General features: G+C 40.7%; 1 protein-coding gene across 1 annotated transcript; it reads right to left on the bottom strand.

The window, feature by feature from the left end:
• Positions 1-1,267: 1,267 nt before the first annotated feature.
• On the bottom strand, positions 1,268-22,137 carry LOC130178713 (MAGUK p55 subfamily member 7-like). The gene is made up of 17 exons (XM_056391162.1): positions 22,119-22,137; positions 20,912-21,030; positions 20,021-20,098; positions 18,444-18,524; positions 15,645-15,779; positions 13,314-13,395; positions 13,082-13,167; positions 11,925-12,002; positions 11,099-11,295; positions 10,915-10,974; positions 10,179-10,243; positions 6,755-6,928; positions 4,865-4,945; positions 4,658-4,751; positions 4,365-4,473; positions 3,318-3,461; positions 1,268-2,358 (listed from the first exon to the last, which is right to left on the bottom strand). The coding sequence occupies exons 1-17, from the start codon at positions 22,135-22,137 to the stop codon at positions 2,128-2,130; spliced, it is 1,833 nt and encodes a 610-aa protein (XP_056247137.1). The 3' UTR covers positions 1,268-2,127.
• Positions 22,138-22,619: the final 482 nt, after the last annotated feature.

The raw sequence follows: 22,619 nt of genomic DNA, 5'->3' as shown, positions 1-22,619 counted from the left end.
TAATGTTAGTTAGCCATGAATGTGTTAAGTTTGCTAACATTAGCCACTTTGACTTTCTGGTCATATCAGACCAATTAAGGCTGTAGCAACAAAGTCCCTGAATGTATTGAACTGAGCAAAGGTGTATTTATTGTTTATGAATTCAATTTTATTTTGCAATAGGAAGATTGTGTCACTCTTTCAAAGTTGCATATTTTTGCCTTAACGTGTGAATATAGCCAAGGCAAATAGAAATCCGTAGACACTTTCAATTTAAAGTTCTCTGTGATGAACTAAAGACCTTTTCTCCTTCTTTCTTTGCTGTAGGTTTGTGTAATTAACTCCCATATACTTTAAGCATGTGGTTTAGTGTGTTGGTTGTTTAAAGTTATGAATATCTCATGCAAAGTTGAAGATATTGTTTACCATTTATTTTTACATACTTTCAATAGACAGTGGCACGATTTAGCCAAATTATCCGAGACCAATTGACATCATACCTCTGTGCAATGTTTGAAGTGGGAGCTGCAGTGAACATAAAACGGTGAGTTTTCATTGGATCACTCGGGTGTCTTTAATGGCATCGTTATGATCTCAGAGGGTGCCTGCAGATTCTCAGTGGTGTGATGAAATTATACTGCCACGCTTTGGCTGAGGTCGGATTCAGGCCTGGCAGAAGTGCGACTGTTGACCTGACAGACTGGTCTGGAGGTTTTGGTGACCAGGAAACATGCAGACACGCCAATGAGTGCATCTCCAATCCAGTGCTCCGTTTGTGGCACTGTCTTCCTTGTGTACTTAGTTGTGTTTGACACCGACAATAAGCCTGCCAAGGTAAAATAAATACCTGAGACGTGATGGTGTGCTCTTTATCCCTGCAGCCTAATCCACTATGTCAAGCTTAGGCTCGTTTTTACAGTTAGCTTTGAGCGCTCACAACTTTCTCTCTGTGCGACTGCGAAGGCCCGAGTCCCTTGAAAGCCATTACGGTCTCTCCACATCATGCTGCTCCCTCTTCCTCCCAAACACAACATGATAGACACATTAACACTCCTTCACACCCAATTGAGCACAGCAACCAAAAAGTGAGAGGAAACACCGTGAATGTAGAGAAATGCAGCCGTTAAAAAGAAGTAGGAGAAGCAGCTCACGTGAAGGAGAACAGTAGAATCTGCAGCTGTGATGCTCAGATATGGGTATTTATTCTTAATGGAGTGTTCCTAATTGAAAGTCACTGCCAATTATGTTTAATTTTCTTTCGTATGAAAAAAAAAGACCTTTTCAGGATTAATATTCTTTAATGAAGTTGATTTTCAACATTGGGTGCTTGAAAATACACAATTTCAAGCCCTGAAAGTCTTCAACAGCCAAGATACTATAATGCTGATTATAGTGATTGTAACTAGCAGCAACTTTTATAGTCCTCATCTATGAAATGTAAACAATATATACACAAGTCTACAACTTACACCCAGAAAAAAGGTTTTCACTCTGCTTTGTCTATGTTTTTGATCGACTGTTTTCTTGTTTGTGTCCCTATTTTCTCCAGCATATTTCTGGCAAAATGTCTCCCCCGACTGCTACTAATAATATTTCTCTGGTGTACATTACAGTTAATTGAAGTGCAGCAGCTGTCAGAATAATTACATGCTGATGTTTGCGACTTGGCAGGGAAGGATTACACTCAGCCACAAGCTCTGGAGAGTTTCCTTTTTCTTTTTTCTTTTTTTTTTCTCTTCTTCGTCCTGCGAGCCGACGTTATTTCAGCCAAATGCCAACAGAAAAACTGGCTCTGAGACAGACGGAGGGAGAACGAGAGAGAGAGAGATGGATTCTGTTTGCCTAATTAGATACACACTGAGGGACACTGTGGAAAACTGAGGTAATCACAGCACTTGTTTACAAATGGAACAATATTTAAAATATGACAGAAATTCAGTGTCAGAGGTTGAAGGTGTTGACTTCTTACATATCTTACAATTAATAAATACATTTTTTTTGTGTGTCCTATGAAAAAAGAAAACATCTGGTTGACATATTCCTCATCAAAGCACAGTTCTGTCAAAAGTCATTCATAAGACAAATGCTTTCATTACCAGGAGAAACTTAGCCAATTATAGTTTCCTGTGTGTCTCAAGAGCTTAAAGTTCAAATCCAGCCGGTCAAATGACCGAAACTTCTCCGTGCTGCTGTTGGTGAGGTGCGAATCCACTCTGCAGGAATCCACTGGACCTCTGCCTCCTCGATCTTCTCGAGCTCGGCCTTCAACTCCCTGAACGCCAGAGCCACGTCCCCGTTAACAATCACTTTGTCAAACAGGTGACCGTACTGGTTCTCCATGGTTTCAGCCAATTCAATCATGTCCTCAAAATCCTCCTCCTGTAAAAAGAGAGCACCTCTGTAAACACAGGATGCAACATATGAGCTCCTATTCAGCTCTCAGCTGGTTTGATTTGTGTCCTTTAATTACCTTTCAAGCAAAAGAAGAAAAGAACCTGCAGTAAAAGCAACTAATGATTTATGATGATATCATTGTCAATACGACAAACGCTGCTGATGGAACAGAACAGCTAAAGCTTGGCCATATGGTGACAAAACATTCTCCGAGAAGCGTTGTTTCACAATAATCTGCACATACTGTAACATAACAGGGATACGGAAGGATCCGCGCGACCATTCAGCTCTACTGTTACGAGGCGTAACACATCGTTACACGCTGAGAGTAAAGGATAAGAAGCCTTTTCACACCAGCTGCAGTACAAGCTGAAAGCACAGCCCTGTACAATATGGCTGTGCTGCTTGTGTACTGGGCGAAGTCCAGCCACGCTGCGACACAGGTGTGTGACCCTGTGGGTTTAATAAGGGGCAACGTGGGCAGCAAACACTGACTGAGGAGCCAGATGGGGGTTATGAAAGTGACCCAGCATCTTTTTGTCCAGAAACACATGTACCATTAAACATACCTTGCTCTTCTTTCAGTCATTCTGTCAGACTGGTGCATATACGAACGACACGTATCCCTTCATCTTCTGGATAAAATGAACTCACCTATTCGTACGTTGTGGAACAAGAAGCCACCCACCAAGCATTGTAACTCCCCCTGTCTCTTAAATGTCTCTTAAATGCAAACCACAGTATCAGCCATGTGTAAGGCAAGGTGTGTGCATGAGTAAGCGAGTTGAGGTGTGTGTGTGTCTGTGGGTTGGGTGGCTGTACTAAGGCCAAGCTGTTTGACCTCACACCGCCCTGCATGTTACAAGACATGGACCGAGCACCTGACTTCTCACATGTTGCCTGGTGGAATGTGTGTTGTGTATTTATGTCACGGTTCCTCTTACTGAAAAGATCCTGACTGGGTTTGTGTCCTCTTCATCCGAGATGAATTTAGCTCTCCGCCTGGTGAGGCGCAGCTCCTCGATACGCGGGGGTTTCACAAACACCACGTACGGTTTGAATTCGGATGTGTACACATGCTTTATTTTCTGTAATGACAAAAACAAGAAGGGAGGGGATTAGATGAAAGCAGCATTTATAAATCTAAACAGTTTAGACACATTAAAAGAATAGACCAAGATTTCAGAAGATCGGCCCTTTGGCATGAAAGCACTGAAAATCAAAACTACTCCATCTTGACATCCTTGTATGCCGTGAAGCTACTAGCATTATTTCAAATGTGGTAAATGTTGAATCACCTTAAATGCTGCAACTGGATATGATTTTGTGCAGCGGATGGCAGCACAGTTGATGACAGCATTCTTGGTCTGAATCATGTGGGATTACTTTCCAGACTCTATAAATGGTGTACAGACAATAACATGCAGCATGTCACCAGCCTCCACTTTAAATCTAATTTTAATCTTTATTTTTATTTCGCCTCTTATATCTCCCTTTGTCGCTATTTTGGACTGCCTTCATGTACCACAGTATTTGTAACTGCTAACTCCCAACAGTCGACCGGGGGAGAGTGTAGACAGCTCTGTGCTTCTTCTGATACACATGGAGTCATCGGCGCCTTCTTGATTGACAGGCCCGTGATCGGCAGCTCGTAACTCGTGGGGGTTCACACTATCCCATCCCTCATCAGTACAGACGCCGGGACAAAGCAGTGGCATGTGATCCCTCACTCACTTCCCACCACGTCAACACTGTCAATTGTGTTCAGTGGAGGCCAAACAGGAAGTATCACTGCCAGGAACTAAACTCTGCAACTCTGGAAACTTATTAAAAACATCAACAGGTCATATGAGGAAAAACTGTAATTTTTCATTACTGCAAAGGCAATTGTTTTTTGGGTTAGTATGAAGCACCAGTGAGTTTCACCAAGGACATGTGCATTATTTTAACTCAAACAACCTTTTGTTTGTTTTTGATGGCATTATACTTACACTAGGATGTACATCCAGGATGCAGACCTTGCCCTCAGCCATCACTCTGTGCACAGAGTCTAGACTTGTTCCATAGTAATGACCTCTGAATCTCCCATACTCTATAAACCTAGAGGCAGAAAGAAACAGGACAGACACAGAATACAGAAAATGGTAATGAGACAGCAGCCGAAATGGTGGACATCACTCCCATTAAAAAGGGGGAGGAAGAGTGAGTGAGCGAAACACAAGAGAGGCTATTTTTAACACCATGGGAAAGGAAACCTCAAGAGCGACACCTGCGTTTGCACTACCTATGATTGAGAATGTCCTCTTCAAACATGTGAATTGATACGAAATGATAATCCATCCCTTCGTTCTCCTGCCTCCTCTTCTCACGTGTGGTGTCTGAAAGAGCACAGGCGACAAGAGGCTGAAACTTGGCTTCAAAAAGGTGAGAAAACATTTAATGTGCAGGAGGTAAAGGTGTCAGTTATGAAACTTGAAGATGTCCGTCTTACGCGGTACAGTGACGCCATAGCGGTCAGGATCGGAGATCAGGAGCCTCCTCTTCAGCTCATTGACGCCAACACCGCTGGGCCCTGAAGGCAAAGATCAAAACACTGTGTTCTGTATGTGGGTATTCATTCCCAATATCACTGTGTACTAATGTTTTCCTCACGACAAGTCCAGCATTAAATAGGCTTAGTGATCTGGTGACACATCTGTCTTTATCATCAGAGAAGGAGAGAGTCAGACAGACAGAGCTCTGATTTCATACTGATTTCAGTCTGAAAACCAGCCTCGCTCTTTCTCTGTCTGTGTCTCTATCGAACGGTTAAACGCTCCTATACCCCTCTGGAAAATCCATAGCATCACATCTAAAGGTGACATCTGCAGAGCCACACAGTATCAGTGTCATTATAGTGTAGGATGCACAGGATGAAGCGCGCACACACACACACACACACACACACATGCGTACACACACATACTGCAGCATCTGGGATTTTCTTCTCCTGCAGGTTTCTCCAGCTCCAGATTGCATCAGACTCTAATGGAGCGCTGTCTGAAAGTAGGATTCCTGACATACCTGCCTTTTCCATCACTGCGTTGCATGAGCTCGATACATTACAAAATATCAGGTTTATAGACTCTCCACTCTTACACTGCTAATGTGTTTCACAGCTGCTCCAAAGAACTGGAGAAGAGCATCACCGGTCTCTGTGGATACTTTCTTCTGACCTTTTTTTTTTTTTCTTTTCAAGAGTTACACAATCTGCAGGGCTTAAAGTGGCTGACAGTCACTTTCACCAGCTTTCCTGGGGCATAACTGTCTATTGTTTCACTCTAAGTGCGTACGCAATGCAAACAAAAAAGGATATATTTCCAACCTGATCAAACATTATCCAGCTGGTCCTGTTTTAGCGATCCAGGTTTTGGTTTTCCTGTCTATAACTCTCATTGCCAATAAGCTATATATTCTTAATGATGACCTCCGGTCAATGAAGGGCCTTCACAGCAGACAGTAAAACGTAATCCAGAGTCGGGGGAAGATCCAACTCAATTAAAGAGGTCTAAATCTAAATCCAAGCTGTCTTAACTGTTCCAGTTTGATGATGGAGCACTTGGCTGACATTATGCGGGATCTTATTCACAATCCGCTCATCCCTTTTTCTCCATTCATCTATCATTTATCTCTTCTCTATCTGGTTTTGTTTTTGCACCTCTTCAGTTCATCGTGTTTCTCTCTACCTTCCACTTTTATTTTTTTTTTCTCTTCTTCCATCTCTCCTCTTCTCGTCTTTCTTCTGTTCCCCTCAGTCACAGATGACCTACAGTTGTATCGTAATATGACATTAAAAAGACCCTCAGCGGGGCTCAATGTGAAATTCCCTGGGGAGGGATATAGCTCAGAAATACATAGAGCAGGCCTGCAGGATTGGCAGAGAAGTGAATCTGGGGTGGGCCACTAGGTAACTTAAGAGAACACAATATATTCTGACTTGGAGTTTTCTGACAGTGTTTACGTGGTTCTGATGGGAAAGGATCGTTCTTGCACTTAAGAGTCGGAACATAAATCTTCATCAATGCGTTACTTTTTCTTTTGATCAACAACAGCTTCAATAATACTGTCCTTTTAGTGAATGGAATCACGTTATTTGGGATTTTTTACATGGACAAAAAAAAAAAAAAAAACAGGCAGCAGGGTAATATAAAACAGAACACAACTGACCACTGTGTGTATATTACCACAGTAACTACCATGTGTAAGTTTTGTATATAGCGATGTTAGACTAATTCACAGCATAGGAACCTATTTTTATTCTGCATTGTGCTTTGAAAACAAACTTTCCACACAACATGGGAACCTGCCTGTTGATGTGGCTTTATGTTGAGCTCATACGTACCAACCAAAACGACCAGACGCGGTCTGTCTTTGGAGTCTCTGCGATAGGGGATCACCTCTATGTAGGTCGGGGGACGGAGTGAGCCATGTACCCCTGCACTCCACCTCCGGGACCGAGCCGCTTCTCTGGCCCGGCTGCTCTTTCTGCCAAGTCGGAAACTCCTTCTTAAACCAGCTGGGAAAGGGATAGAGAGGCCTTAGACTTTGTGAGTGTATTAGTGTGTCTTGTACGTATGTGTGTGTGTGTGTGTGTGTGTGTGTGTGTTTTGCTGTGTGTTAAGTATACCAACCCACCTGTCAGGTGTATTACTAAAAACCTAGCAGGAGGATATCTCCATTGTGAAAAGCCCTAAAACCTGCATTAATTGATTTCTTTTTTCTTTTCTTTTTTTTGTCCACTTGAACGCAGCACAACACAAGACCTGGCATATTATTGGCTTATAATGTTGATATGGTGAGTGTGTTAGCATTTACATATCCAGCTGATACAGAGCAACATTATGATTCATTTGGGGTCACATTTCTGATGAACACACCTGATGAATATAAGTCCATTAAAATATGGCTTGTTAGCTGTTAAACGCTCTGCTAAGTCATCAGCTAGTTGCTAATTTTGTCTGTCTATCGTTGACTGCTAGCAGTTACCTGCTGTGGCTGGAAATGAGGTTGATGAGAGCAGTGAGAATGAGCCGTCGCGGGCCATGAAACCAAAACAAAGACCAAAAGAAAGGCTAAAAGGGTTCGGACAGGGGAACTTGAAGGTCTGGTGACAATTCACTGTGGGTTCATTGCTATAAGTGACCTCTTTCACATTACACATAATTGATCCACATTGATCAATGCAGCTTTAAGCCAACCCAAGCGAGACAGACAGCAGGAAGAGGAATGCTAAATCGAGGTCATGTTTATCCCCATGACGGTCTATTTGATCTATGTTTTGTTTTGTTTTATTTTTATCACAGTTTTGAGATAACTTAATAGGCTTGCTTTTTTAAGGACTTAATTTCCTCCCATGATTCACCATCCATTTAACAATGCTCCACCTGGTGCAACACTTGGACGTCACTTGAATAAAAGTTCAAACACGAGAATTATTAGACATTATTAAAAAGCATCAGATACCCCAATTAATTAAAACATGACAGAAGGGAGAGCTCCAATAGGAATAGGAGGCGGAATAGACGAGTACATCACCATTTGAGAAACCATCAACACTGCCACCCAAAGTCTGGAGTCGAGCGCTTTCCTGAACAGCACCAATCTCAGTCAAGAAACAACAACTCGGTCTGTCATGTGTGGCTTGTAGGCCGTCTGACATCCAGTGTCTGCCATGCAGCTGTGGTCTGGCCTGGCTTGGCAGTCTCGCTCTCTTTCATGATGTTAACTGCAGCTAAGTGATGGTGCCAGGCTTTCTTTGACGTCAGCTGTAATTTCACTTTGTAAGCATATCTGTCCATTTCCTCTTCGGGCTTCATTCTAAGAAACATGGCACTACGGGCACAGATTTCCAACTTTTGTTTACATGGGATTTAAACTGATGATTTCACCCATGGATGTAAAGGGGTGATACATACTGTATAAAACCAATGTTATACAGAAAATGAGAAATCTTATTTCCTATAGTGAAATAAAGTCTAGAAGAAAACATCTGAAGTACAAGTACAATCTGAATTAATCCTGGCAGTGGGAGTCTCATCTCTTACTGAAAATGCTCTCAGCCGAAAAGATGCAACAAGATATTTCTGCTTACTAGACAGTCTGAGGTGAGGGTGCGAGGGGAGATAAGACAGAGTGGTTACATACTGGGCGTCAACCCCACACCTCAAGATTATATGATTTGAGCCTTGACCTGCAGTGCAAAGGAGTGGACATTAACTCTTGAGTATGAAGCACCATAGTCTTTCATAAGTACACTGGAACCATTTAAAGAAATAGTTCAGAATTTGAGGAAATACTTTTATTCTCTTTTTCGCTGAGAGTGGGACAAGAAACATTGATACCACCCTGTTACCTGTGCGTTCAAGTCAAGGTGAAACAGACATAGTGAAAGACAAAATACGGGCTGGATGTAGTTATGACAGGGATTGTAATTAAATCCTTCAAATTTGAATGCACTAACTTAGACCTCAACAATATTCTTCAAAGAAAATTTTGCCAACTCATACCTAAACAAACCTCGTGATATGACACTAATTTTGCTATCTGCTACCAGAAAATCTCTCTACTACTCTGGCTACAGCGACCCCCAACCTGGTGGGCAGGGTTAGCTAGCTAGTTTATAAGTGTAAGTATACACTCCTAAGTTCAAGATGAGTCATCAAAAATGTTATACAGGAAGAAACAAGAGAGAGAAAAAAACTCTCTGTGTGATTTTTTTTTTGACAAATTTGACATAACAAGAAATAACTGAGCGGTTAGCTTAGCTAAGCATCAAGAATGGGGGGCGGGGGGATCCAGCTACGGGTGTTAGCTGCTTCCTGTCTGCCTCCAGTCTTGCTTTGCTAATCTAAGCCAACTGACTCAGTGTTGCTAATTTAGCGCTTGCGCTTTGACGCTATAGTTTTAACAACTTTTCAGACTGGTTTGGTTTAATGACTATTTTTTCATCAGAAAAGCTACTAGCAAAAAAATGTGCAGCAACTTTTTCGACAAACCTTACAGAGAGTCACCAGTATTGCTGTGCGAGCGAGAGTCACACCTGTCACCTGTCTGCTCTGTTTAGTGAGTGGCAGAGAGGTGTGAGTACAAGCTATTAGCTTGGTTTTACCCTCTTTAACATGTCTTCACTTGTGTGTCTGTAATACTCCACCATGTCACTAGATTCTCTCTGATCACACGCATGTAGTCCTGCAGTCGTGCGGCATCAATAAGGCTCTACATGCCAGAAAAAGAGGAAACACAAAGTCTGAACCACGTCTTCAGGTGGAACCTGGCCTGAGATAAGATGAAATGCACATTATTAAATGCACATGACTCTTAGAACTGATATAATGCAACATCTGTAATTACCATGCCTTGTATAGACGTAAGGAGCCTTTTTACAATCAGCCATAAGTGCACACCCCCATACGAACATCCTGCACTGCTCAAATGCACACAGGCAAATACACACAAGCACATCATATCCAATCCATGAGATCAAGACAAATGGGATAAATGGGAAAGCTAAAACCACATTTGCTGTTCTAGTCCTTCCCCCTAAATCTCCAAACCACAAAACTACATCATCACATGAACTGGTCTGTGGGGTAAATATAACTGGGGTCTCCTTTCTTGCTGATTTTTCTCCATCTGTTTTTCAATACATATTCAATATATGTGTATTGTTGTGAGCTGTGGATTGCCATGAGTTGCATCGCCTTGTATCATACTGGTCCATTTTCCAGTATCAGTGGGATATGAGTGGAACAAGTCAAACATCTCACCAATGTGGATCCCTGTTATAGCTCCATAGTCTACATCCTCCATGACTGGAAAAACAGGAAGAGAGAAAAGGAAAGAGTGAGGAAATTGTGGATTCAAACCACAGAGGGATGACATGTGCATTACTCTGAAATTTCATACTCAAAGTATTAACATATGTGCTGACCCAAATGTCCTAATATTTTGCTTTGGAAATTCTAATAATAGTTTTATTTAGACATGATATCCACAATTTTAGAAATATTAATAACTACCTTACTCTTACAAAATGATTGCTAGTGAAAAACTAAATCACACTGAATCACACTGGCCAAATACTTTAAACCTGCTTGGTTACAACAAAGGAACATTTCACAGAATCCTCTCCATTTAGGAAATATGATGTGGGGAGAATTACGTGATTATTATCTTTGGATAACACAACTCTTTAAATCTTTAGAAAACCAAAACCAAAACCTAAAATATACATGTGTATTATATTATGTCAATCATTCTGATGGTAAGTTTTCAAAAGCAAATTTAAACAGACAATACCTCCCCCCTCATCTGTGGAGCATGTGGAGAAAACAAAAGTTGTGAGTATTACAGGAGGGTGGCAGAGCTCACCCCTGACCTTGACCACGACCTGTCACCCCTCAGCTTAGCACTGAAGGAGCTATAATGTGTTTATTGGAAAGTGTTAAAAGGTTTTTATTCTTTTCAGGTGTGGTGAGTTTATGGACAAACGTCGGCTCAGCACCTGGTGGTTTAACTCGCCGAGGCTTGAACAGGGCTCTGGGTCGCTGTAGTGCAACTCTCCTGTGGGAAACCAGATAAAAACAAAGGCTGAATCGTAACAGGACTTTATTAAAAGGACTTGAAGGTATTATATGATAGGGTTTTGTTGTTAAAGTGAGTGAATCAAAAGCATAAAAAAGACCACCTCTCGTGTAGCTGCTGTGAGGGGATGAGTCCTGCCCGATTGCTGCTGTCTGCGAGGTGACAAGCCTGCCACCAGGTGTCATCCTTCATGCTGACAATTTGAAGGACGTCGCCCCTTTTAAAGGAAACTGCTGCATCCTTGCAAGGGACAGTGGGGTCCTCGTTTGGATCGTAGTCAAAAAGAGCCCGTACAAAGAGCTTAGGAAAGAGAATCGTTCAATATGTTAATCCATCAGACTGGTGACGAAAGGAAACGCACTTTCTACTTTATTTATTTATCCATGTTTCTCTTTTTCTACTGCAGCTTCATAGAACTTCTGTATCCTGCCAAAGTGCATCTTTGTCTGGTGTGTCTTCAATATGTTGGTGTCACTTTTGAGAAATGACCACAATCACTGACAATAATTTGTCTTAATCAATTGCATAATGCTCGCTCTAACAGGTTCCAGCTTGGACATACACTCCATCTCTCTAAACAAAGAGGGTTGCGGAGCCTGAAATTTTCTACATAAGGTGTATAGATTTATTGTTAATGTTGAACTGAGTGGATACGGCTCAACAGATGGGATGTGTATAAAATGATACATCGAGTCTTTAAATGATAAAAAGCTTGTCCTTGACTGTCTGATCTGAATTTACTTCTTGACAACCGCACTGCTGTAGTGACAGCGCCGTGGCAGAAACACAAAACATAACCAAATACACAAGATACCACTGATTTCATCTCGTCTTACTGAAAACAGGTGGGCAGCTTTCCCCATGCAGCCGGACTGCATGCTAACATAAAAAGCACACATACGAATACGTTTAGTTAATATTTACTGTACCTTCTTCTTATTTGAAGACATTTCTTCCTTTGAGGAGGCAGGAATGATCTTGAATGTAATGTCACCCTGAGAGCAGGCCTGTGCAAGAACAGTGACATCAGAGATAAATCATTTAGTACTTCAGGAAATAGCCATATATCCGTCTTTCGTAGAGTTAGGTGAGAGGTTTCATACCACTCTCATGTCTGTACGCTAATATGAATCTACAACTAGCTAAGCTAGCCAGTTAGCTTAGCCTAGCATTAAGACCTGAAATATGGGAAACAGCTAGCCTGTCCAAATGAAAAAAATCCATCTATAGCTCCTTTAAAGGTCGCAAGGTAGTGTGCTCATCTGGTTCATTAAATCAACTGTCCAATAAAGCCAAAAAAAATGCCATAAAAATAATTTCAATTTAATATTGTTAAGCTAAGTTAACTGTCTCCTGTCTGTAGCTTCATCTTCCTCTGAGGGAGAGGATAGCAGATGGTCTATGTTTTTCTCACAATCCACAAAGCCAGTGAAAATAACAGAGACCAACAATTAACTGATTCCAGTAAGAAAGGATTACCTTTGTAACTAAGGCCTTATACAGCTTATTCCTCTGTGTCAAAGAGCTCCGTTGTTGTCAGTGAGCCACACCACTGAACTGGATAACAAGTTCCTGCATTACCGTGAACATGGGGACAACAGTTTAATTTGACTTATTTCCAAATACGCTGTCTTGCTGCTGTGAATAGTCAACAGCAAACCAGATGTGGATTAATTGGCATTAGGAAATATCCCCAAACAAATACTCCTGTTTGAATGTTTGCTAAAAAAAAAAACTACAGTGCCCAGCTGTCTTAGGAAATTACTCAACCGTTTTCTAAAAATCAAACTATTTATTTTTAAAGATTTACATCCTCAGTAGGAACATCTGGGGCTGGAGCTGAGAGCTACAGACAGTAGAGCAGTTAAAAGGTTATTGAGAGATGGATTGACAGTTTGTTGTTTTTATTGTCTTTTCATGAGATTGTTTGACAATAACAATCACAAATAAACATATAAAACAAAGCCAGCTTTAGCCTTTAAGTTACACAGCTGAAAAAGAAAAAAGAAAAGCATGAGAGCAAGAGGACAGAACGAAACAGAAACATCCAATGAGAAGACGGCTGAGGCAAACAGATGAAACTAACCAGTAGAGGGAGGATTTCTTTTGGCTTCCTGTGCTCCAGTGAGATTCCATTCACCTCTTTCAGCTCATCTCCTTCATGGATCAGTCCTTCAGAGTGTTGGAAAAACACACGGAAAACTGAACCACATGCTCTTCTCTGTAACATACATGTACTACAGACCGTCATAATATTACTACAACATAAAGGTACAGGATTGGATATAACTGTGATGACTGAGAGATTATCAGCTTACCACTTTTATCAGCCGCACCTCCTCGCATGATCCTCGCCACTACAATAGCCCCAGTGGTTTTATCCCTCTTAATTGTTGCCCCCTTGCGGATGGTGATAAGTTAATGAAAGAATGATGGAGAAACACACGAGGAAATGCACAGAGGCAAAGAGGTCAAGTGATGGAGAGTGAAAACAACATGTTGATTTTATTAGAGCCCAGACAAGCTTCTTATTTAGAGTCACTTCATTCCAGTGAAGGTTATTTGTATCGAGAGGGGACCATTTAGCCAGCTGCCTTCATGTAACACACAAAGCGCTGGGAAAAGGTTATCCAAATCAACATTATTTTCAACAGATGTTACTGATATGGAGCAAATCGCAATGGAAAGAGCATCTTATGTAGCTGACTACAATCAGCTCACGCTCGGGTGTAACCCTGTTGTCTGGAAAACAGGAACATGCTGGATCGATCAAAGAGAGCGAGTCAGAAAAAGGTCAGTCCCCTTCCAATCTAGTTTTGGGATCAATACAAAAGTATGTTCTTTATTATTGGTCCTAAGCGCATTCACTTTTGAAAGGACAGCCACTAACACACGAGAATACACACACTGCAGAAAATGTCCGTCATTAAGTTAATTATTCTCATACTTTTCCCCAAAATCCTATTTTTCATAAAAAATATTAGCTCATCTCCACCAGTAGGTTTATTCTTTGGCAGTGTTTGTTTTTGTCTTTTAGTTAGTGCGATATCTCAAAAACCTGTCAACAGGTTTCAATGAAATTTGGTAAAAACACACAGATTAAGAAACAAATGCTTGTTTTTTTTTAAATGTGGATCCAGAAGTTTTTTTTTTTATTAAGGAATTTTGACTTTGCATGTGAGGACATTTTTTTTTAATATTATTGGTATTTTCTAATGAAACACTGGGCCTGCTTGAATGGACAAAATCTGGCACAGGTACTCCACAGCTGTCCATCACTATACGTATTTTATGGTGATCTTCATCCAGATGCAAATAAAAAAAAAATTGAACTTTTTTTTATTGTTAAAATAACAAATTTAGAGGATTTTGCAGCCTTGGCGGAGGTATGTGCTCTTTGTAGTTTCATTAGCTTTCAGTCCAGTTTCACTTGATCCAGGAAATTTCCAGAAATAAGTGACAATGGCTTGGACCAAGGTGGAATTAGGCAGCTCATTCCAGTAGTATAAAGAAAATGGGCCATGATTAAAGACCTTGAAACAAGTTGATTTACATCAGAAACAGAAAAGAAATGATCCCAATCCCTTCAATTTCAAAATACTGCTTTAAAGGCTTCCATTAAGAGGCATATATTTTGCAGTGCATACACTGCACATGCTGCAAACACACACACACTTACACACAATAATGCAGAAACTATGTTGTGCGTCACAGCAGATATATGGCAACAAAGATGTGGAAGAATTGACTCTGTAAATTCCTAGTTGAAGAAAGTGAGCAGCAGCCCAGAGGCAAAGGTGATCCAGGCGGCTGCAGGAGCCTTTCCTTATGTTTCCTGTCATTGCAAGAGCTTTCGCTCTGCTACGCTTTGGCATACACGGCTTTAGTTGACTTTCTAGTCGAAAACATGTCATAAATTCAGTCCACAGAGATAAATTCAGCTCTGATATGTTTATTCCTTTGAACTGCTTGTGTATGTCAGTTATTGTGGCCGTACAAATTAAACATTTTTAGGTGCACTTACCCTGTTACATGGTTGTCTCAACTTAAATACTTGAGTTTGTTTCATGTTCATTGTGAGGCCAGGTAGACCAAATTAGAAACAGGCTCATATATGTAGCTGCGTACAGCTGTCCTTTCAGAGCATTTGTAAGAACGCTTATGGGTAGAGTGAACAATTTTTTCATGTTTACAGTCAGGGCAAACTGTTATTTCTGGGCCATTGACATGATTAACAACATAACATTTTAGTGTATAATGCAGTCTTCAAGCTTCTTTATTTTCAACCAAGAGGTTGTATTCGGGACATATGTGTATTTGCTCTCTTGCTGAGAGATGTGTGTATTCTAACATAAATATGCAGCTAGCCATCAGGCAGTTAGCTTAGATTAGCATAAAGACCAGAAAGAGGGGGAAACAGCTACCCTGGCTCTGTCAAAAGATACAAAGAAAATCTGCCAGTATGTGACAGTATACAGTATCTCTACATCTGTTTCCCCTATTTCGGATCTTTATGCAAAGCTAAGCTAAACTACCGCCACTACTACCTAACCACCGAACCTCTGAGCAAGAAAATGTAAGTGGATTTCCCCAAAATGTCAAACATTTCATGTAAGATAGATTCAATTTTTAATTTAATGTTTACTGACCAGGGGTTCTTTGGTTTTGACCAGACTGACAATTTTGACTGAATCCTCGTCCTCCTCCAGGACATCATCAGGGACTGGCGGCAGAGTAGGTTCAAAGTCTCTCTGAGCTACAGCGTCATGGACAGACAGGAGACCCTGTGAGGGAAACACAAAAACAGTGACTGCTCTGGATTCAGGTGTGTCACTTTGAATTGCACAGTAGGTGCTGGGAGTGGATGCAGTTCTGGGACTACTCTCTTTAAATGCATCTCATTTTGCAGGGAAAAAATAGCACTGGGTGAGGACGGTCAGCAGTGTACTCCAAACAAAATGGAAATTGGCTGAAAGCTGGCTGTCAAGCTGCTGTCGAACTCAGCATAGTGAGCAAATGCCAGTGTAATCACTGCACATGGCTGTTCATTTCATATCATCCAGTCTAAGTGAAGGCATGTTGTAGAACCAGTGTCACTGCAGTGGTACCAACACAGGTTTAGAACAACAATTTTAAACTGGTTCGGTTAGAGATAGTTAAATTGTATGTACTCAAACAAGAACGTAACCAATCCCTGTGGAATCATTAAAGTTGACTTGGTAGTAAATGAGGCTGTGCAAAAATTCCAACAAGTTTGTCTGGCCCGCCTGCACTCACTACAGTGCCTGCATCCAAATACAGCACTTTCCTCTTGGTTGCAAACCTTCAGTTTTGCCGGTGCCAACATGCCAAATTTGATTTAGTTAGAAATGCACTGCCAGCCTGTGGGCCACCTGAGAGCAACCCCCCACGTCACTCGCTGTCACTCTGTTTGCAGTTGTACTGGTTCAGCTCAAGCATCACAAATGTCTTCGAAAAAAAAAAGCTCCTTTTCCAGTTCGAGACTGTGAATTGATCTATGAGTCACTATCAGAGCCCAGAGAGTTCATATAAGTTCATTTTTTGTTAATGTTGGCAGTGTGAAAACCCCAGGTTTGTTTGCAGAAAAACAATATTCTGGATAAACGTTAATCTCTTACTGTGAGCCCGCACAAAGTACACTTCCAAAAAAAGGGAATTTACTGTAATAAGAAAGAATGAGGAGGGGAAACATCTGTTCATCAACTTAATTTTAACAATCAGCCAATCCATCTGTCAGTTAGTCTACTTGTTATCCCTGTGTCCATCAACAGTTGCTCTGCTCAGAAGCTGCCAACGCGTGAGCAATGTGTCTCTGGCCACTTTCAGAGACAGGTTTTCAAAAAACAAACATTCATTTACAGAATATTAAACCCAGTGTCTCTCATAAGTATGTGTGAGCTCCTGCGTTGGGGCCAAGAACAAACAGGTCATTAAGACTGTTTAAACAAACCTGTTAGTTCTCGTCTGGCTTCAGCTCCTCATTAAGAATATAGCCACAAATTCTGCAGCTCGCTGGAAAACCATACACTGTGTGTGTGTGTCTGAAATATGACTGTCAGCAGATCTGAAATAAGGAAACATGCATTTGAGTAGTCTGGGCCTCTACATGAGTGAACACTAATAAACATGACTAGGGAGTAGATTAGCTGCCATGCCGGTGTGGTTAATAGATGTCAGCACCTCTCAGCGAGCAAAATGATGAGGTGAAATCAAATTAAATCAAATTTACAGTTGGATTAATTTGTCACTTTGTGTGACCAATATAAGAGGCGACTGTAGGAAACAAAATGCTGTAAGCCTTTTGATGTGTGAGTAAGCTCCAGTGTTCAGTTGAACTGCTGAACAGCTTCAGAATAGGTGAGGTGAAGCATGACTGCATGGAAATTAGGCTCTCAGATTACAGCTCTAATGTTATCTTAGTGTTAAGAAAAATGACTGAACATGTAACTACACTATTCATAAGTGGCTTTATTTCATTGTTAATGATCCTTTCAGATTGGGCACTGGAGCAGAGGGCAGCAAAACAACATCTTCCGACTGGATTACATTCTTGCTTCATAGATGGTCCATGCGAATGGAAATTATAGGACATGCTTCAGTGATAGAAAACTACAGTTTAGGGATTGTTCATGTGTGTGTGTGCGTGTGTGTGTGTGTGCGGTAGTGTTACAGAGATGAAGAAGTCACTTCAGGGAATAGTTCAACATGTTAGGAAATACATTTAATCGCTCTCTTGCTGAGAGTAAAGTGAGAAGCTTGATGTCACTGTCATATCTGTGCTAAGCTAGGTTAACTGTCTCCTATAGTTTCATAGTCAGTGGACAGATACAATTCATCTTCTCAGCTAACACTCAGCAAGAGAGCGAACTGAAAACACAGGCAGCTAGCATGGTTTGTCCGGAAACAACAGACATGATGTGTTAATGGTTACTTTTAGAGGTGCTGACAGCCAGATATTTATTTAATTTTTTTCTTTTTTCTACATTTAGACTATTTTCGGTCTTCTGGCTAAACTAAGCTAAGTTAACTGTCTCCTGGCTCTAGCTTCATATTTAATGGTTTCACTCAATACAAAGACTGGATACAGCTCCCTTAAGCTATATCTCATTTATTTCATCAGTACAGAAAACAAATGTAAAAATATCAAGTTGGGAGACTCATGACAAGCCAGGCTAGCTGCTTCTCTCTATTCCTAGCTTTGCTGCTAAGCTAAGCTAACTGGCTACTGGCTGTAGCTTCATATTTATTGTCCATTTATTGTACTCTGCTAACTCTCAGCCAAGAAAACAAACAAGCTTCGCTCTCAGGCTGTTGAACTATTTCTTTTAGTAGTTTCTTCCCTTTGTAGAAGTGATGCGATCTGACTGGACAAAGGATGTAGCTGGGGAAGTTTTAGGTCAATACACATACTCTTCAATACTCTTCACCTTAAAGTGGGGTTTGGAAAAGAGGGCAACCAGTTCTTTGACTTCATCTCTCCAGCCTTGATACATCAGCTCCTCGGCCAACTGGAGGCAGAGAAAAGGAGAAAGAGAGGCAGGATATGTTTTTTTATAATTAGAGGTATACATTTATATCATGGCCCGAGTGAGGTTTTCTCTAGACTACACTGCACTAGCCAAGAGAGGCAAAGAAAGAAGCAGAGAGACAAAAATGGTTAGTAAAATTTATCTTATATCTGATTCAGACTTCAGTGACACATCATCATCGGTACTGTTATTATTTCTTATGGCCTGCACTTTCACATGGCCCCGTTCACCTCAAACTTGCGTTTCTTTGCTTTATGTTAACTATTTGTCTGTGTGCCTTTTCTGGTTTTCGTGTCTTTTAGTCACTGTTGGAAAAAAAAAAAAATGTTCCCGAATGTTCAAGGCTACACGACAGCTGCGGCGACAGCTAAAACAGAGCAGCCTTGACCGTCAGCAGCAAGTGGAGAGGCGGCGAGTGACTGTGTGCAGTCGCCCGTCTTGTCAAGCATATTACTGTAATGACTTCTACTGCTTCAAGATGTCGCGGCACACTCCAGAGACACAATGCATGAAGGTCATTAGTTTCCACTGTGAGCAAACAGAAGCCTCTCTGAGGGGAAACAGACCCATGGTTTGGCCCTTCCAGTAGGTCCTGATGATTTAAGCCAGGCAGAGAGTGGCTGTCGAAGCGAATCTGAAGCAAGGGGAGTGAAGGGAAGGAGATGGAGAGAAGTATGTGGGAGAGGATAGGAGTAGATAGACATTATGGAAACATGGCAGGAATTACAGTACATAGGGTATAGGGAGAAGATAAAGGAAAGTAAATGAAGAGGAAGGAGAAAGACTGAAGAAAGAAGGGAGGAAGAAGGTAGATAATGGAAGGGGAATGTGGTTTGCTGATGGAGGCGAAATGGAAGCACAGAGTAAGGGAAAAGTGTAAAATGAACATCCTTGTTTTGCACTTTGTCCAGGAACAACAGAGAGAAAATCAGGAAATGAAGGCGGTAGATGATTTAAATGGAACACAGGAGTTAGGAGAATGAGTAAGGTAAACAAGTAGACAGGAATGAGGAGGAATATGAATCACATCTGCGGAGAATAGACACTATTTGTATCATTTGGAGTCACAGCTATAGTGGCAGTACTCTCTGTCACTTTATCTTAAGTCTGAAATTAATTGTATTCCTCCAGCCTGAAACTTTATACTACACACAAAATGGTTTTAGCAGCCTTATGCTCAGTACTGTCCTTGGTGACCTAACTCCTGGCAAACAGATACACAATGATATCTGCTTTAATACACTGCCTTTCAAGTGATGATATCTGAGGTGACAGAGGTTTGAGATAACATTTCATAATTCAGTACACATGAGAAGGAATGTATGATCTGCTCGTGCTTCTGTGTGACAGGAAAGTCATCTGTAACAGAGGAAACAGTTTAAACAGTGAAAAATCATCCCTGTTCCCTCTGCTGTCAAACTGTCATCCTCTGCGGTGTGTCTATCTGCAAAAGATGTTTGGAGAGAGTCACTTACATCTGAGGCCAGACTTGCTGCATGTTCTTGGACGGGGATGGGGCTTCGCTTCTCAAAACGTTTCAGTCGCTCGTGGATCTGTCATGTCAGTAAAGTATCATAATAAAGGTTCTCTCTGCAGTAAAAAAAACAGTTACTGCAACTTCTGATGCTAGTGCTAATCCAAACACTGCTACTACTGCTACTACTGCTAATCAGGAGAAAAACAGGACGAATACCCAACTGGATTCATTATTTTAGTTTATGATAATTAAATATAATTTATTTTAAAGATCTGTTATGCTACCAGGGCTAAAGCACAACCTTATAAAATGTCAGAATAAATCTGAACACATATTGCAGTAAATTAGTTTAAGTGAAACTGCATTTACGTGACCAGTTTCCTTGTTTTTAACAAGGTCGAGAGTTTGCATTTAGTTAACTTCATTTATTTATGATCTGACAAACTGAAGTACTTGTTCTTTTATTGAGTTTTTTATATTTCTACATTACTGCACTTCACAGCCAAGTATTGTACTAGTTACTTGTAACCATAGTAACCAAACCGTATCATAATCTCATGAAATATGATTCATTGTTATAGATTAACTTGATCAGCAGTATACACATTACAGTAAAACAGTGAACAAAAATTAAGTTGTTAATATTAGTTTCATATTCACCAGCTGCAACACTGAAGTGCCACATGTATAATAATCCAATCAGTGTAACAATATCTGGCCCTGTATGATGCTATACAATAATATTGTCCTGTTACTTTGGATACGCTGCTCTTACTTAGGTAATAATTTGAATGGAGGACTTTTACTTAGAAAAGTGGGACAAGGATGTAATTGAAGTAAGTGGAGGTAAACAATCACAAATCATTGCATTGCTTAAGTGTGTCTTCACCTTGAAGAGCAAGTGAAGCTTCTTCTCCATCAACATGCTGTGGAGGAACCTGTAGTCCTCCTCTCTGTCTGTATGAGACTCTGTTCCAGACATCACTGATGATAGCAGCCTGCACACGCCTAGAGGAGGAGGAGGAGGAGGAGGAGGAACAGGACACACCCACACGTAAAAATGCACACATATACCACATCACTGAGCAGTTCACCTGCTGCATCTGTATCTGAGTTACAGAACGTGTTTTGAAAGTTATGAGGTGAGGTCAAGATCCCAAAGAGAGAGGTCAGAGGTTAAAGTGAGGGTGTGATGAAAAACCTCCCATAGGGAAGCCTTTAAAAGATTCACCGTTACAGTCATCTTACTTTATTTTGCAGTTATACAGACATTTTATCCATAAAGGCAGGATTAGGGCTCATACTGACTATATGTATATGTTTAACCTGTGATCCCTCCGACATACTGTACCTCTGTGTTCTGTTCGGCTCAGCATCCTCCTCGCTCTGAAAAAAGAAGAACTTCAATGAATTCATACTTAAGGAATGTGAATATTCATGCTTCAGATTTCCTTTGTATTATCAGTTGAGAGGCAGACTAGGGTGTCACACAGTAAAAGAGAAATGATTAGTGTGTTTTTTAAATAGTATGTGAGATATTACTGCCCCCTAATGCTGGTGTGAGATATTTCAACATTACACTTATATACTGTTCCACTGGGTCTGGTCATGTCTGTAAATTATGAAATCAGTCAGTGTTTAATCAATAAAATTCAGAGTTCATTTTCTGTATGACATATAACAGTCTACTTTATTGGCCAGTATAATTACATCAAACAAAAGATGAAAACATAAATCATACTACAGGATAAATACTGATGTCTCAGAAATAATTAATTTTAACCACTCACATATTATGTTTTTGTTCAGTTTAAGATAATGTAGCCGTGATATGAAAAAATGCTAATTAGCATTTGAAAGCTTAAACAGTTAAACAAAAAAATACACTTGTTAGATAATTGAATCTAGGTCTGTAAACAAATATAATCCGGTATCCCTACATTAGCATGGCTGGAGGACATCATCCGCACTGATATTAGTGTTTCACTGATATTATTTTAATGTTTCAGGAGCTGATGGAATAAGAATAAATTATAAATGATAAATTATAAACTCTGGAAAAACAGTGAACCACACAAAACTTAAATTGCACTCACCAGAGACAGTCCATTCCATTAGGCCCAGTTCAGGCAGACCATATTGCTAAATATCTAAATAGTAAAGCTGCATTTGAACATCCACTTGTAGAGAGAAGTTATTTAGTGTTCGACTGGCCGGATGGTAAAAGAGACTGTCTCTTATTCAGTCGATATGTGTCAGGTCTGACCTAAATCAAGCCAGCAGGTGATCAATACAGCAATCAAAGAGCATGGGTCATAATGTTAGCCAATAGCAGTTCACTTTCCACATATGACTGTCACTGCAGACAATTATTCACACTGATTTAATCGAATGCAATGTCAAAGGACCAATAGACTACCTGGGTGTTTTGGGTTTTAAGGTAGTAAGATCAAGGCTTTAGTTAAGGGGAGTGCACCAACCTCAACAATCACAGGAGGTGAAATTTTTAGGTGATGCAAATGCCTGTCACAATAGATATCCAGTTAGGCCTGTCCCTGTTTATTGGATTTATCAGGGGCATGACCCTGTGCAAAGCA

Source organism: Seriola aureovittata, chromosome 12 (assembly GCF_021018895.1).
Source record: "Seriola aureovittata isolate HTS-2021-v1 ecotype China chromosome 12, ASM2101889v1, whole genome shotgun sequence".
Classification (NCBI taxonomy): Eukaryota; Metazoa; Chordata; class Actinopteri; order Carangiformes; family Carangidae; genus Seriola; species Seriola aureovittata.
This window is presented reverse-complemented; position numbering and strand designations above follow the sequence as displayed.